A 16,457-nucleotide genomic window follows, 5' to 3' on the forward strand; every position below is an offset into this window, starting at 1 on the left:
CTTTTCATTTGCGGTGGCGCGGTTTTTTGCGCAAAGCTCTGTCTTTTTTTCTCTCGCGCCAACTATCGCTTTAATGTCCACGATCGCTAGGTTCCGTTTCCACGGCAGCCCGCGGCGATGGATCAAACTGTTTAACTCGCTCGGAAGGGTTTGCGGAACCCACAGAGTTTGGTCGTTTTTCTCCTTTCGCAATGCAACGTTTCGAGATCGATGTGATGTCCACGCGTTCGGCAATGTGTTAATTAACCCGCGGAAAAATGTCTGCTTATTCACAACGATTGATTTGTGCACACGTGTGGTGGTGTGTGTAGTAGAATTTACTTTAAATGTTTGTGCATCAGTGATTGACTATCAAACGTGTACAAATCGTCAGAAATTTGTTGTTCAATTAAATCAAATTAAATAATTATATTATTTAAAAACAGAAATATATTGCCAATCATTCTTAATTATTATTAATAAAGCAATATATATTAATAAAAATATAGTATATGATTATATTAAAATAAGTATCAATTTAAATCGTCGGGTATTTGCTTATTTACTTCATTATTTTTCTTTTTTATTACTCTTTTTCGATAACTCTTTTTTCATACAAAGTTGAAATCTTATCTGAAAAAATTAAATTCTATGCAATAAAGCATAAATTGTGACTTTAATCGTTCGTTTTATATGTATTTCTCCTGCTTGTTTCTTTGGAAGGTTGATTAGTATTCCGACTGCACTGTTGATGCTGCTCAGAATTTAAGTCGGAAGTAGCGGATAAACGGAGAAAATCGTGCAAAAGTCGAGGCGAGTCTACGCACGGACACGTGATAAATTGGCTCATCAGAGAGATGTAGACCGACATGATGTATCTATCAGCTGGATACGTTTAACATTGATTTCGCCGATGTTGAGCGTAAAACACGTGCGCGCCGCGTAAGAGAATATAAATTTTATCACTAAGGCCGTGCAAAACGATCTTACATCGGAGCAATTGATTTAGCCTACTTTTTTTTTGTAGTTCTTGCAAAAACCATTTCGAAGTTATTCCCGTCTGTAGTTCCGCATTCGTGTGTGTGTGTGTAATTTGCCAGCAAAAACAGTAGGGCGACGTTTGCGGCAATTGGCGAACGATAAACTGACCCGGTTCGTAAAAATACAAAAAAAAAGAAATGAAATCGGAGAATTCGACAGGATTCTCACTGGCGGAACGCGAGATTGTCCTGAAGATCCTGGAAGAATGCTCGGACTCATTGGCCATTTACCAAAACACCCTCAAACAACAAACAGGGGACGCCGTTAACGTTTTTCCTGAAATTGAGTACGTCAAGCGGATATGGTGCAGTAAAATAGGATTATGACAGTCCGCCTTTGTATATCTGTCCGTAGGATTTCGGAAACGTCGATTCTGCAGTCACTTAGCGAAGACGCGGAGATGACGGATTCACGGAGGGAAGCTGCGCGCGAAAAGCTTCGGCGAGACAGGTTGTTCATTGAGGTGCATTTAGCCTGTCTACGTCTAAAAGCATAAAGCCAGCAAACTGGCGGTGGTGGATTATGCGCTGGACGTAACGGGGTTTCGAATTACATAATTAGCAAATTAATGTTTGCGATAGTTGAATGTCCAAAAGTATAAAAAAAAAAAAAAAAAAAGCAACTAAATCCTTTTTCTAATTTACATCATATTTTGTTTTGCATTAGATTCAAATCACGCGAAAATGTCATAAAATATGTGATAAAAATTGTATCTTTTATTCTCTATGCTTCTATTTTATTGTGTTTATCTCAACTTTCCGCCATCTTATCATTTAAATTTTTATCCACCGTTTACATTTAGAATATAATTATTTTTCTTTTATCAATTTTATTTTGTTCCTGTAATATCATTTAAAATATATACGGATATTTTACGGGTATATCGAGAACATTAGATTACGCTACGCGTCTCTCAAACTTGATTCACTACTGCCAATACGCCAATTACTTAACGTGTAAACTCAACCACGAGTAATCCGTTCACACCGATATTAAAGGGATGCCGATGTTACGTTGCAGTTTATATGTGAGCGCCATAATACAGGAACTGAAGCAGGAAATTAGCGAACACGGAACTATCGAGGTATTAATCAAGGAGATCGAGAGGGTCACGTCGCGGGAGGAGCAGGAGCGTCTTTTAACCGAGGAGAACGGGAGGATGCAGACGATCGTGGCGGAGTTGCGAAAAGCGATCGCCGATAAGAAAACATCGAGCGAGAGGGAGGAGGAACTTTTAACGAGAAAGCTCACTTTGACACGGGTACAAATACAATGTTTCGTAGAGACGGAGAAACGCTTCTATATATAATACATACTTGAGTATCGCGCGTGGGCGCGTAGCGTAACGACGATAGATCATCCGGTTGCACTGTTTAACTATTATTTTGTTGCGTGTATAAGTGAGGCCACGCTAAACGAAACTTGCTGGCGAAATGTTTAGGACGAGAGGGAGAGACTGAAACTAATTAAGGACGTAGAGATGAGATACGTCCGAGCGTGGGAAAAGGCACGTCGCGAACAGAACGTGCTGCGTTGCGAGTCGGAGATGGACAAGTTGGAGAGGACTCGGAATGATTATTACGTGCAAGAGAGAGACGAGAATCGTGTCAATGGCGAATTGACGCGCTATCTGACATGGCGTACGGCGGTGAGTGCAAACTCTTATACAACTTTCTCCCTTTTCCTCCTTAAGATAAATATAAAAAAGTTTTAGATTGCTTGCACTGAGGTGCATTTAAGACTTAAAAGGGTCTATCATTAAAATTAAAAGCGACGTTTAAGCGACATCCTATAAAATCTTTAGCGAAATAGTTTAAAATGTTGCTGAAACAGATTCTTTGAAATTCCATCTCTCTACGATCTCCTTTTTACAGAGTTTGCCGACGTTAATTCGATGTTTTTGTTAAATGTTATATAATTCGTTCGAAATAAATTCTACGAAGATATAAAATAAGTCGCGTTTTTTGCCGAGATAACAAAAATGTTTACTTTGAGTTCAGCTCATCGAGAACAGAATCGAACGGTGGCGGCAAAGGTACGATCGGGAGAGGGAAATGTATGAGAAGGAGATCGGCGAAGTGCGCAATGAGATAGAAGACGCTCGGAAATACTTGGAGGAGCTTACAACGGAGGTAATGATTCGAAAACTGTGCAACGGTACGGGAAATATTTTCATTTCATTCCCGCGGCGCGGAAACGACGTGGCACGGAATAATAATTCAATTTGCATTTCGCCGCTCATTATTTTGACCGCAGCTACTGTGAATCTTAATTGCCGGATAAAGGGGATCCCGACGGGACAACAAGGACAATCACAGCCTTATCTCGCATTCTCTGTGTGACTGTTTGATTCACTCAGTCACATATTGCCGTAAGCCTAATGGCAATCAAGTTTGAATAACTCGCTTTGTGCGAGTTTAAAGGGCACCCCGAAGTTTTGCTGGGCGATCGATAATTCGCATTAAGAACATGTCCACCAGGATTCAGAAATGTTCCGATGATTATTATTAATATTCGAGATCCTTGAATCCAGTTTCCGAGAGTCTTTCGTACATTTTTGGCATTTAAAAAGAGGACTGAACCGTTGATCGAAAGTCTACACATTAATTGCGTAAGACATTTGTAAAGAATGTAGCAGGATTTAAAAATTCAAACCAAAAAATATTCCACATTTTCAATTTAGTTTCACACAAGAAATCAGCTTTGATTGTACTATAATTTTTCTATTAATAATAAATCACTGAATCAGTCGTAACATTTATAATAACTCTAAGAAATATTTTTTTTCTTCAAATCTAGGGTGTTCTAGAAAATATGTAAGTTTAATTCTTTAACTAGAAAAGTAATTGATATTATTCAAACAATAATTAATACCATTTTAAATCCATTCGTATGTAAATGCATATTTCATTTCGTTTCTACCAATAATACACGACTTTCCGCAATCTTTTCCAACAATCAAGTCCCTCCGCTTAATCGCACATCAGTACATAACAGACATTATTGATCCCTTCCTTATTGTCTACAAAGGTGCACGACCGTCGTGCAAAGCCCCGCGAATCCTGTACAAGACATACTTGTTTTCAAGTATTGCGGAATCCGATCAAGTAAATCGGTAAACTCGCGTTGAAACAAGACGTCGGCGTTTGTTACAGTATCGCAGTAATCAGGAATTCATCGACACGTACCTTGCAGAACAAGAGGCGCTCCGACTGCGAAAGGAACACGAGGATCACGTGCAGCGCAGCGCGATCAAAATGCAGGCCTGGTGGCGGGGCGTTATGGTGCGGCGGAAGTTGGGGCCGTACCGACCTGAGGAAAAAAAGAAGAAGCGACCTGCTAAGACGAAGAAATAACTTTTCCGCCAGCTGAATTATGTGACAGCGCACCGCGTCGATTTTAATTTGTATCAACCTTTGACGCACGAGAATTAATCTACCGGCAAATCTAATCGAGGCTACGGCTGGTTAACTGACTTTACGATGCAGTAAGAGTTTTAATTCCGAAGCGCGCGAACATCAACTGACAACGAAGGGAGAACGTCAAAATTACTCATGTTTGTCCAGTCAACTCGCCGTGTTTGACGGGAATCGCAGAAGCGGAGTTTGCGTAGCGATTTCTTTTAAGTTATTTTTCTTTCCTGTAGAGGCAATATTGATTCTACTTATCGAAACTGGATTAGCGATTGAAGTATATTTTCATCTTATTTCGACTCGGCGCAATCTTCAAACTCGATACACGTACAAATAAACATATTGCATCTATTGCGAAATTATAGGAATATACGAAATTCAGCGTGTTGTGTAAAAAAAAAAAAAAAAGAAAATAATCTTCCAAATAATGAAACACGAAAGTAGCGAAACGACGTGATATAACGCGACGTTACGATAGCGAAGCGCAAATTCCGCGAACCGCCGAATGCCAATTCGGTTCCGTGCCCCTTTCGTAACACACATGCACACAAACACATGCATGCATCCACGGCGCGGGTCGAGTATTGTTCACGCAAGAATCTCATTTCCCGTGCAGTACTTCCTGGATCCCGCAGCGCGTTTCTAAAACGCCACATGAAACTCGGCGGTGTAATAATCGACGCGGCACGAACGCAAACGCGCGACATGCACGCGTCTACGCGTAAAGCGTAGTTTACACGATGCTTTTTTTTTCTACGTTATTCATTTGATCTGCCGAAAAACTAACAGCTCTGGCGAAAAAAGATATTTTATGTATACAGAGCCCCCCCCTTCCCCCAGAACGAAAATATTTTCAAACGAAACGCTTCAGTAACATTGTTAAAGTGTTTGTTTATTCTATCACAATTATCAAAATATATATTGAAAGGATATATATTTTGTTAGAGTAACGCTGTAAACAAACGTAAATAAAATAATTTTGGTTTACGCAATGTTTTTCTTTGATACTCGCTATATTGCTTGTGCATTTTTAGAAAAATCGAAGTATCTTTTGAATAGACGTTAATCATTTTCTTCCATATAATTTGATAAGCGTGAAAAAAAGTTTAAAATTACCCGAGATTTGTCTGCTAAAAGCATCTGACTGCAAACCAATACAGCGCTTTTTGCGAGAAGATTAGCCAATGGCACAGCAGTGTGTAGCATCTGGCAAAGCTTGAATATTTTAACTTGACTAAAACTAGCTGGCGATGAAAAAGGCAAACTTGTTTAGCAGCACTCTAAAATACACGATGCTTTTTTAAAGTAATGTATCAGGCCAATAAAAAAAATATATCGTGTGAGCTATGCTTAAGAAACACACGGTTGCATTGCAATTCGCTACAGTGTGCTAATGCCGCTGTAATAGCGCTTAATACCGAAGTGAAAGTCGTAATTTTTGTTTTATTACACCTTTTCATAATGTTTCCGGACGGTTTTCTCGCAGCGCTCACATAAATCCTTCAATCGCGATTGATAATCTGACGGAAAATAAAAATGCACGTAACTGTAGATGTTGAAACTAATGTAATGAAATATTCAAGCGAGACTCTACTTAATATTATTTCAATAAATATACGTATTTCAGATGTATCGACTGAAAAGTCTTCACTCTCCGAAAAGCTAGACAAAAGCGTCTTCATGAATACAAGAAGGTAAAATTACCACTTCATATCGAGTCAACGGAGCGACTTCCTTTTTCATGCGGCAATCTTTTAGCGAGGATGAAAAATCGTCGGTTCGCTTTCAAGCGATTTTTTGGTATGTCTTAAATAAAACATAACACACAAAAGTCGATCGATCTTTGCCCTTTGCCACCGTTCGCGCCATATGCGCGCTCCTGGGCAGTTTCATTTTTATGGAACGGTTTACCGGACAAAGTTCCGCGACGAGAAATACAGAAAAGCGGAAAGAGAAAGAGAAAAAGAGAAGTTTTAATCCGGGGGAAGTTCGAAAATTTAAGTCGACAGGGATGTATGAAGTAAAAGCGGTCGTGAACGTTGTTTCTCCTCATCGCGGGGAAAGCATGGAATTCGCGACACCGTCGTGCATTTTCCCTCGTGAGAAATTCACGAGGCCGGCAACGACCCGCCCGTCCCGGCCCTAATTCCCGTAAAGCGAAAGCATGCAAGCTCGACTTGGCGCGGCGCGATCGCACACGGCCGGGCCACCTCCTTAGATTACGATATAAGGAATGGTTAACGCGATGTGGCGGTGCACGCACGTGATAGCGCGTCCCGCTATATATGCAATTGCCTCGCTGACCCAGCTTTCGCGTACATCGATAAGATGCGCTGAAAATGAGGCTGCACGAGAACCCCGGGACACCTCGCGGATTTCTCAGATTACGACACTGCGAAAAGCCGTCCGAATTTCCGCGAATCGGAAAATTACACGGGTTATCGCGTTACATTGATCCCTTGCGGCCGTGATGCGGAATATCCGCATCATTTATTCGCCAGATATTTCAAACAGACTGAGACCGGCGTCACAAAGGTACATGCGGATACGCGAAAACGGACTCTATGCTTATTGTCGCAAAAAGAAACTGCATTGCAAATTATTTCTATACGTTTTCAAAATCCCAAGTTAAACTGACTAAAATAATAATAGTTTTTAAAATTATGAGAGAGTTATACAAGTTAAAATGCTTGTCGCGCAAAATCGTTGTCTCACAAATGTAAAAATATACATATAAATGTATTGAATTTTTTACATTTTTGCTCATTTTATTATTTAGACATTTGCATGATCTATTAGATTAGATATTGCTCAGGCATTCAGGCAATTCTCTGGAACATATGAGAGACTCCGTTCATCAGTGATTGGTAGAACGCGCCGAGCCTTCGATAATCAGACGGAAATACCGGGCTCTGAATGTATTCGCTTGATTAAAGCATATCGACGCATTGCATCGAGCAAATAGACAGGACTTCAGCTTAAGGTGAGGCATCGGCGGAACTTTGCTCCAGAATCAAAAGCTAAATCAATATTCTTTTCTTCATTTGTATCATTGATCATTTCTAAGATTACCTAAATCATTTTTGTAAATTATTCTTCTTTTTAAACGCAAAGTAAATATCTGATAAAAAATTCCTAAATATTTATCACACACATGCAAAATTTTTACTTTTTGAAAATGTGATTTTACACAAACAATTTAAATTGCTATAAAACTGCACATGTGATATATACATTAATATCTTACGAGTAATTATCGAAATCCGTAAAATTTTAAGTTAATCGATTAAAACTTCCGATTTTAGAATTTACACTGATGCCTCGTTTCCGCTATACATATATATCCCAGTTATCTAATTCGCAGCAACGCACCTGCACGTTCTGTTATCAAATCATTGCCGACAAAATTAATTTCAGTAATAAATTTACTTACCTGCTAGATTTATCGTTTACAATGGTCTTTGTTATTTGGACATTTCTAATCTTCAATACCGCTCCATATACATTCACTCGCGCGGATTGTTGCAATTGCGATCGATACTCAATTAATTGTGACTGTGCGTGTCAATTACCGCGATACGATGATAATCGGTCGTTTTGATGCACATACAACGCACTTACAATTCGCGGATATCGCGAAACATGAATAACCGACATCTTACACGGCACTTTTGCAATAAACATTGTGGCGATTTCTTGTTAGAAAAAGTATTATTACGCGCCGACAACTTCATACAGATACGCAAACCGTAACGCCGCTTTGCGATAAAAAATGTAATAACCAAATCCGAATATATTCGGATCTAGTAGAACCGAGGAAGAGCTAACTATTATAATATAATACTCAAATAATATGAAAATTTACTTCGAACTCGACACTTTCGATGCTCGATCACACTTACGATGCTTGATAAACATAGAGACAAATGAAGGTCGTGTTTTGCTAGCTTGTTTTTTCGACGAACGCGCGCTTGTCGGTTCGAAGCGACGCGATACATAATTACGAATATTAAAGACCGCGATTACATTCATTAATTACTTACGGTTGTCGCATATTACTCGATTCGGCACTCCCGGCACTCGTTCGCGATTGGGATACACTTTCGGTGGGAAAAATTGGCGCGGAACGCGGACTGAACTCACTGTTGCGAAACGATTTCGAAATGTGATCTATACCTTGAAACAAGTTAAACATAGAGCGACAACGACACTGCGTTCGATCGGTAGTTCATTCTCATATAGTTATCGACACATAATTCTTTGTTTTACTTTGTCTTGTTTGAAACATACGATTAAATAAAAATTAACTATAAAAATAAAAGTATATCGCAGGCAAATATTATTACGCATTATTTATAATTGATATTGTATAATATTTGATTACTTCTGCATGAGAGCTCGTTCGGTAGACAAGAAATCGGTCCTATCATTTTCCGGATCTTCATCCATTGTTCATTGCCGAATATGTGAGTTAATATCGTTAAAATAATCGAATTAACGTACGATACCGCGATTGGCCACGATAATGTCAATTATGTTAACAGGCCGTAGTCGACAAATCGATATCTATCTGCGGTATAAATGCACCTATGCATACACATACATGCGGCGAATACGTTCTTTGGTCTGTATCGTTCAGGCTGAGCTGTGTTTGTATTGCATAGAGATTTATTGTTGTTGCACCTTGCTGCTCCGTTATCTTCGCGATTCTGGGTCAGTCGCGAGACAAGAACACGATAAATCGAACGTTACTGGAAGCCGGAAAAAGATAAATGGATATGAAACGAAAGAAACTGAGGTAAAAAAGATATCACTAATGACGACCAAATACTTTATGCCAACGTGACGCTTCGCTATGAGAAGAACTTATTTTCTTTTTATGAATTTTTAATCCAATAATCATAAAACAATAATTTTTAATATAATTATTTTTTTTTGTGTATCCCGTTAATAACTCTATATAATCAAATATTAAAAATTAAATAAATATATTATAAAAATGCTCGCTAGATGGCTATTTCTGGATTATAGTTTTTTTATAATCACATCTAGATATTCATATGTTATGACTATAGAGTGAAGAGAGTTGGCAGCATTTTTGTTGATTTTTTTCACAGTTGTCAACTTGACAGTTCTAAATATCAAGTGTAGATGAGTCGGATAAATACTGTTGCGAGAAAGCATTGTTGATTTCAGTTTGAATTAACAGTCATAGTGCACAAAAATCTAGATGTGATGCTCGGTAAGCTTGGATTCGGAAGTGCAAGCGAGTATTTCTGCCGCCGTGTATCCAGTTGGAAACACGAGCTATCCTGCGTGCGAGATATTCATAACACCGTTGTACATATGGAAAACGTTTTTATCGCCTGAGCCGGACGGTGCTAAGAATGGCGCCAATGCGCCGCCATTTTCACGAAACTTTACCGTGGCCGTAAATCGCGAAGACTGTGACGAGGAAGAATAGCAGCGGACGTCGCGTGCTGATGGAAAGGTCGTCGGAAAAATCGCAAAAAAGGCGAGAATAATGTGCTGGTCGTAAGTACAATCCTCGTTCGATCCGTAATGGTCGACTAGTTTTTTTTTGAGAAGCGAAACGCGGAGCCTATGGCATGGGACTTCCGTTCAATGAAACAGGAACAGGAAGTTCCTCGCGACCCCGAGACAGCGAAATAAAAACATCCTGTAGCGATGCGAGCATTTCGCGAGATAAACATCACACGCACGCGGCATGCCACAGGGCGCGAATCGACCGCATGGAATCTCATGCAATTTTTGTCAGTCGAGCTCTTTATTTTTATGGCCCACTTTCGGATTCCGGTGTCCCAAGGTCGAATGGTAGCGACTAACGCCCGAAAATGAATCGTTTACAGCTGCTTTCAATCGTTCGAAAAAATTTCGTGACGATCACCACTGTTATGGATAATTTGATTTTAGAGTCTGTTTGCACGAAGGGGATTGAGTTCAAGAAGCAAGAATGCAATCTGAAAGCATATGTGCTAATGATATTGAGGGTCTGGATACAGACACTCTTATACCGGTAAGTGTTTCTATCTGACCTGTGCAAAAGTCTATGAAAGGTCTATAAAGCATGTATTATCTAATTTTACAAGAATGCTAAGCTGGAGTTAACCTCTAATGGTTATATGCGACTGTCGTTAGGTGGAACTTTTGGCTTGCGATGTCTCTCCTCACTCGAGACCTCATGATGCCACAACGATAGTAGAGCTTGGTAAGAAGCTTTTACAGTGTGCAAAAAATGGTGAAACTGAGAGTGTACGGGAACTCATGTGTAGAGGCGCACCATTCACCACAGATTGGGTATGTGTTTTAACATTTAAGGAGTATTCATACTTTCTTTATTGAAATTCTGTAGAGATAAACAATTGCGTATTTGATTTTTAGCTTGGTACAAGTGCGCTACATTTAGCTGCACAGAACAATCATTTAGAGACTGCTGAAGTCTTACTTAGAGCAGGAATATCAAGAGATGCTAGAACAAAAGTAGATAGAACTCCATTGCATATGGCAGCATATGAGGGACATGATCAAATGGTACAATTGCTGCTTAATTATGGAGCAGATGTCGATAGCAGAGACATGGTATAACCTTAAAATGTGGATTATAGGTTTACTGAATTATAGACTTATGACTTTTTTTGATTAGTATCTAACGCAAGTAATTTTTTCAGCTAAAAATGACTCCATTGCATTGGGCAGTAGAACGTGAACATTTAGCTGTAATGCACATTTTACTGGACTATGGAGCTGACACAAATGCAACTAGCAAATTTGATAAAACTCCAATTAGTCTCGCATTAGAGCATGATAGATTAGATTTGGTAGATATACTACAACAGGAAAGAGATATAACAGGGATTCAAGCCCATCAAGAAGATCAGGTTAATTCTACGGAGTTGGAAGTAGCCACGCAGAATTTAGTGCATTTAGAGACTGAAAGCAATAGTAGAAGTTCGATAATTCAAGAAGAGGAACAGGAAAAGTTTGAAGTAATACAGCAAAAACAACCTCAATCTCGCAAACGCAAGCATTCTCAAGGTAAGCAGTTTCTAAATACAAATCTTGTATTTTTTTTATCATCTATTTTATGCGTTTATGTATAATTTTTAGCACAAGTGGAGAAAAAACAAAAAATGATTTTTCAACGAATCTCTGTATCGCCAAGTCACACAGATGGTGAACAGGATAAAGAAATTGAGGATGTTGGACTAATTGATACAAATAATATTACAAATAATAAGAAACATAAAAACATTATGTCTATAGGAAGTATCAGTAAACAATTTGGATTATTAGAAGCACATGGAATCACAATGATACCTGTAGATGATGATTCGTCTATTGTAGAAAATGCAATGGAAAGTGGGAGAACAGTAGTTTTAACAGGTGTGCTTTTTTAAATATTTTTAAAAGACTATTAATGTCAAGATGTGTCACTTCTTATGTTAATAATTTATAATTATAGAAGCTGGGAAACTTGCTTTAAATTTGACAAAAGGTTCGCCGATGAAACGTTTGCAAGTTGCTTCACGGAAAGGAACAGGGAGGAAAGTTATAACAATTAGAACAGATCAAATTCAGTCATCCAAGATTCTTAATCCTAATTCTAACACACCTATTACTTCACGGGGTCCAAATATCTTGAGAAGATCTCCTGTAGATAAAACTACAAAGTTATTTGTTACAACAATTCCTAATACTACAACAATATCTACTATCACCGAAATCAAGAATTCTTTTTCATCAAAGGAGGTAAAATTATATTGATATATATTTTCAATATAAAATTAATAATAAACAGACATAAATAAAAATGGAAATATTTTTTTACAATCTAGAGAGTTGCAAATTCTTCAACAAAATTTGCGGAACCAACCATTTTAGAACTAGACGATGAGATAGAAGAAATTATAGAAGAAGATAGCGCAGAGAAAGAGCCAGAGACGGATATAGCGGTACTGAATAGACAATTAGCGGAAGCACGGAGACAAGCTGCAGAGTATCGTAAGCAATTGGAAGAAAAAGAAAAAGAAGCAGAAATTTACAAACAGCAACTTAAAAATATTGCAGCCCAAATAGCATCTAAGTGATTTTTTACAGATTATATTTCATATATAATTTCGCAGCATGCAAATCCGATTGTTTTGATATTAAAAGAACTTTGCAACGTTGTTTGGCACATTTTATCATATTATTGAGATCGTGATACTAATTAAAATTCTCTTTTTGTATCTTAATTTTCCATAAATACGAAACAATCTGGTATTTTTATTATGAATTGTGTTTATCATTTTACAAGCAATAACTTTAAAAAGCTGAAAAATTGACATGCAATAAGCATATAAAAACTGATTCAAAATGAACATTGTTCAGAATGAACAATGTTTATAATAAATTTATTTCTCTTTAGCAGACATGAATTATTCTTTTAATTTTACATTTATATTGTAAAAAACATTAATTACGTAATTGAACAAATAATTCTACAATTCGACATGTGAATGCAGAACATGTAAATGTACGAAATTTTGCTTTCCACATAATGTAGTAAACTTAATCTGTTTATTATCAATCTGCATATATAAAATATATATCATATATATTTTTGTTAAGTAACTAAAAAGTTGGAGGGATTGCTTCATTTAAATTCTTATCCAGAAATAGATAAGTATTCGTTATCTCTCTGTATCGGAAGTTTATATGACTGAATCCAAGCATATCCTAGCTCATTTTGTACAAAGTATAAGTTTTACCTCCTTTTTGTAATAGATATAAATATAAATTAATTTTTTATACATAAAAAGAAAGCTAACTGGCCAATTATTTTTTTTTCGATTACTTCTTCGATACTATTTAAAAAAGAACGTTGATTGTGTTGGTTGCTTTCTAATATTCATCCGATATGATAGTCATTTCTGCGTGCAGTATTAGTCATTAAATAGAGGATGCGCGAAAGAGCGCAGCACAAAGATTAATGCCGTTAATGTTTATAAACTATTTACTATGTATTTTATATGCATATTGTACTTTTATATGTATCACAAAATATGCTTCTATGACCGTTGCTAAGAATTGATTACTATAGATACTGAGATAGAGTATAAAATACTCTTGAAATTGTTGAATTTTTGAAATGCGAAGTTTATGTAAATTTCCTGGAGTTACGATTCACATTATTACAGAATTGTATATTGTTGATGCATCGGGCATCCACCAAGAAATGGATTTGCTCGTGCTTGTAAATAGAATATACATAATGTGGAAAGCAAATCGATTTGATCAAGTCTTCAGCGCTATATGATATGCTTAAGATAATTTCGCATAGTCCACTCGACTAGTACACTACGTCGCTTCGCATATTTTAATTTATAATAATGCGGAACTCTTGCATTCCAAGTACTTCTTCAGCGGCTGCTCCATAATTTCGGACAGCTGTCGCGAAAGTGTGTGAAAAAAGGAAAACTAAATATATATAGTCATTATTAGAAAATTCGACCAATGTAATCTAATCTAAAGATACTATCGAACAAATTGCGAAACAATGAGATGAAATAGTGTACAGCAGAGGATGCAGAGGAAAGTAGTTGACCTCAGGTACAAAAAGAAAATGTCTTGTATAAAAGCCCTACGGCAAAAAGTTGTGGAATGCAACGGTCTATACTTAGGATATGACTTTTCTAGCCATGTAATATTGTAAATATAACTTTATACATAAAAGCTAATAAAAGTTGTTAATTACGAGTTAGACAAATTTTATTTAGGAATAAAGGCTACGTGAGGCCAACATCTTGCGCCAGTATCGCGTGTGAAACATCGAATGTAACACTTGGTACAACAGTTTGTTTATAAGACTTAATATAAATAATATGTTGCGTAAGAAATGAGGATTGTGAGATATCGTTATTGTTACATTTTATTTTTGCTTGCGAATGTACGAAGCATCGTGTAAGCTTGAAGGATTATTTTATGTTATGTTGATGGTCTAATAGAGAATTGTGTATTTCGTTGGCTGTATCTGTGTAGGAATGTAGCATTTTCGCAGCCTCCGGCGCGATCGATCGTCGCGTTGCTATGCATTTTCTAAACTTATATGCACTTTTCCTTTCTCCGCCTTCTTCTCTCGAAAGGCGAGAGATATATCGTTGAATTCGGATCTCGATTCCGGAACTTACAGCCACGCGAAAATGATTACATTTATTCGTATCGAAAAATGAACAACGATGTAAAGCATATTTTTGCATGTTACAGCATCGAGAATTTGATTCGCCGAAACGTTTGCAATGATTTTGACGCGATACTGGATGCAGACGCGTTTTCGGTGGTCATTTTCTCGCTTCGGCGTCGGACTTTTCGTCGCGATCGATCGGATCGTCGCGCCCATGGGCGTCCTCGGATAATCCTCAGGGGTGGGCAACGCACGCCGATCGATAAATAACTTAACCCATTGACACACCTATTACGCAGCTCCTTCCGAAAGTCGAAATCCCCGAAAAAAGTCGCAAATCTTTTGCGACAAGCAGACGTCGTCGCGCGAACTCAATCGTTTTCAAGCGCGTTCGATATTTGACGCTGATATTCGGACGCATCTTTTCGACACGGATCGATTGCAAAACTCGACTACTATACACGCTATATTTTGCTGCCTGCTATCTTGCAATATGAATCGAATGTATACGCGAAGAACATTTTTATTAAAAATTGAAATCGATATAATTTTACCGAGTTCGACATTTGAATATAGAGAAAAAAGATGGCTTGTACTCATCATCGCGCGCGAGTCAAAAATGAATATCGTGATCATTTTTACATTTTTGCTTATATTTTACTTCTGGATAAAATTTCGTTCTTGTCTCTCGACCATCGTAGAAACAAAAGGATATTATGTACGATAACGATCGCCATATCAAGGCTCAGACATAATCCGCCAGGCGGATTATAAAGCTTCTGTTTGCGGCTAGCTTATGTTCTTCAGGCATATCGCTGGAAGTCGGCGCCGTACAGGCACAAACTACAGAAGCGAGTATCCGTTGGATACAAATATATCACGCGGGCATTGTACGTTACGTGTACAGCAGGCTGCTTGGTCGCTTGGAAGTCGCGATCACCTTAGGAGTTAAATTTGAAAGAAGCGTAGACTCTCAAGAGCGATCAAGCCTCTATGTTCCCCTCCTTTTTGTCGGCAGGATCGTTTACAAGTTAGACCTTGAGTGCCCCGTAATTATTTTCCTATTCAACCTTGAATGCATGCCTATTTTACTCTAAATATGGAAATTTTCACACTAATCTAGTTAACAGAAACAAATCTGAGATCTGCAATATTTTAACTGCAATTTCAGCATTCAAAAAGAAGTATTCGGATTTTATAGAATAGAATTTTATAGTATGGCGTAGGCGGGAGGCGCTTGACGATCAAGGCACCGTCCTGGGACGTGGTGCTCATGCTCTGTGTGACATCGTGACTGCGCAATACGTCATTGAGCGAGAACATCTTTTAATGGAGCGAATGCGAAACATGCGGTTGATATTTCAGCAAGTTTTCGCGCTCTTTTCGAGCGGTCCTTGTTTTTGACTGCGACACATGAACCGCTCGTGATGACGAAAATAATGTGCCAATATGAGCCGAGTGAATGTCGGCCTCAGGCGTGATTAGAAAGATAATGGTAGAGAAAGAGAGGGAGAGAGATTGAGAGAGATGTGTACTCGTGGACGCGGCTTAAAGACCACAGGTACGATCAGGGTTGAATCTAGTCGAATGAGAATCATCGTCTGTATTGCGATCTAATAATAAACAATTGCGATTGTCAATCATTTAACTTTTCATTCTTGATTTAAATATGTTAGAAATATTCAAAAGTTATTCTGTTTTAATGGCTTTACGAAAGTAGCTAATTTTATTTTAAATATTATTTAATGAATCCTGATATTTTTTATAAAGAAAATATGGAGAAGGCAATAAGTCATTAATTATCCATAATTATAAGAAACAATGAAGAGATGTGGCAAGAA

At 37.8% G+C, this 16,457-nt stretch overlaps 3 protein-coding genes across 5 annotated transcripts in view; 2 read left to right on the forward strand and 1 right to left on the reverse strand.

Moving 5' to 3' along the window:
* Window positions 1-8,618, reverse strand: part of LOC105677589 (acetylcholine receptor subunit alpha-like) — a 66,399-nt gene extending 57,781 nt beyond the window's left edge. The window contains exon 1 of one of the 2 annotated variants that reach the window (XM_012376314.2): window positions 7,867-8,618. The gene's annotated coding sequence lies outside the window, so the exon portion shown is untranslated. Of the gene's footprint in view, window positions 1-4,208; window positions 4,336-7,866 lie in introns of those variants that run through there. The other variant, XM_067348865.1, reaches the window with a different exon arrangement.
* On the forward strand, window positions 1,128-5,420 carry LOC105677590 (dynein regulatory complex protein 9). 2 transcript variants are annotated; one of them, XM_067348889.1, is made up of 6 exons: window positions 1,128-1,306; window positions 1,375-1,470; window positions 2,041-2,281; window positions 2,462-2,668; window positions 3,021-3,152; window positions 4,176-5,420. In XM_067348889.1, the coding sequence occupies exons 1-6, from the start codon at window positions 1,158-1,160 to the stop codon at window positions 4,374-4,376; spliced, it is 1,026 nt and encodes a 341-aa protein (XP_067204990.1). In that variant the 5' UTR covers window positions 1,128-1,157; the 3' UTR covers window positions 4,377-5,420. The 2 variants fall into 2 exon arrangements, 1 of the variants encoding a protein (XP_067204990.1); XR_010888364.1 differs by lacking the exons at window positions 1,128-1,306; window positions 1,375-1,470; window positions 3,021-3,152 and having other exon boundaries at window positions 1,526-2,668; window positions 4,176-4,316.
* A 976-nt stretch (window positions 8,619-9,594) lies between the features above and the next one.
* Window positions 9,595-14,192, forward strand: Atac3 (Ada2a-containing complex component 3). The gene is made up of 8 exons (XM_012376332.2): window positions 9,595-9,968; window positions 10,368-10,470; window positions 10,593-10,751; window positions 10,836-11,033; window positions 11,123-11,489; window positions 11,562-11,837; window positions 11,917-12,203; window positions 12,290-14,192. Exons 2-8 carry the CDS (start codon window positions 10,408-10,410, stop codon window positions 12,539-12,541), a joined length of 1,602 nt encoding a protein of 533 aa, XP_012231755.2. The 5' UTR covers window positions 9,595-9,968; window positions 10,368-10,407; the 3' UTR covers window positions 12,542-14,192.
* The last annotated feature ends 2,265 nt before the right edge of the window (window positions 14,193-16,457 follow it).

This window comes from Linepithema humile, chromosome 2, assembly GCF_040581485.1.
Source record: "Linepithema humile isolate Giens D197 chromosome 2, Lhum_UNIL_v1.0, whole genome shotgun sequence".
NCBI classification, from domain to species: domain Eukaryota; kingdom Metazoa; phylum Arthropoda; class Insecta; order Hymenoptera; family Formicidae; genus Linepithema; species Linepithema humile.

Bases quoted from the DNA above. Each gene is read 5' to 3' on its own strand.
- LOC105677590 (XM_067348889.1), top strand. From the start codon at position 1,158: ATGAAATCGGAGAATTCGACAGGATTCTCACTGGCGGAACGCGAGATT. The intron at 2,669-3,020 runs GTGAGTGCAAAC...CTTTGAGTTCAG, and splicing joins ATCTGACATGGCGTACGGCG to CTCATCGAGAACAGAATCGA. The intron at 3,153-4,175 runs GTAATGATTCGA...CGTTTGTTACAG, and splicing joins TGGAGGAGCTTACAACGGAG to TATCGCAGTAATCAGGAATT.
- Atac3 (XM_012376332.2), top strand. From the start codon at position 10,408: ATGCAATCTGAAAGCATATGTGCTAATGATATTGAGGGTCTGGATACA. The intron at 11,490-11,561 runs GTAAGCAGTTTC...TATAATTTTTAG, and splicing joins CAAACGCAAGCATTCTCAAG to CACAAGTGGAGAAAAAACAA. The intron at 12,204-12,289 runs GTAAAATTATAT...TTTACAATCTAG, and splicing joins ATTCTTTTTCATCAAAGGAG to AGAGTTGCAAATTCTTCAAC.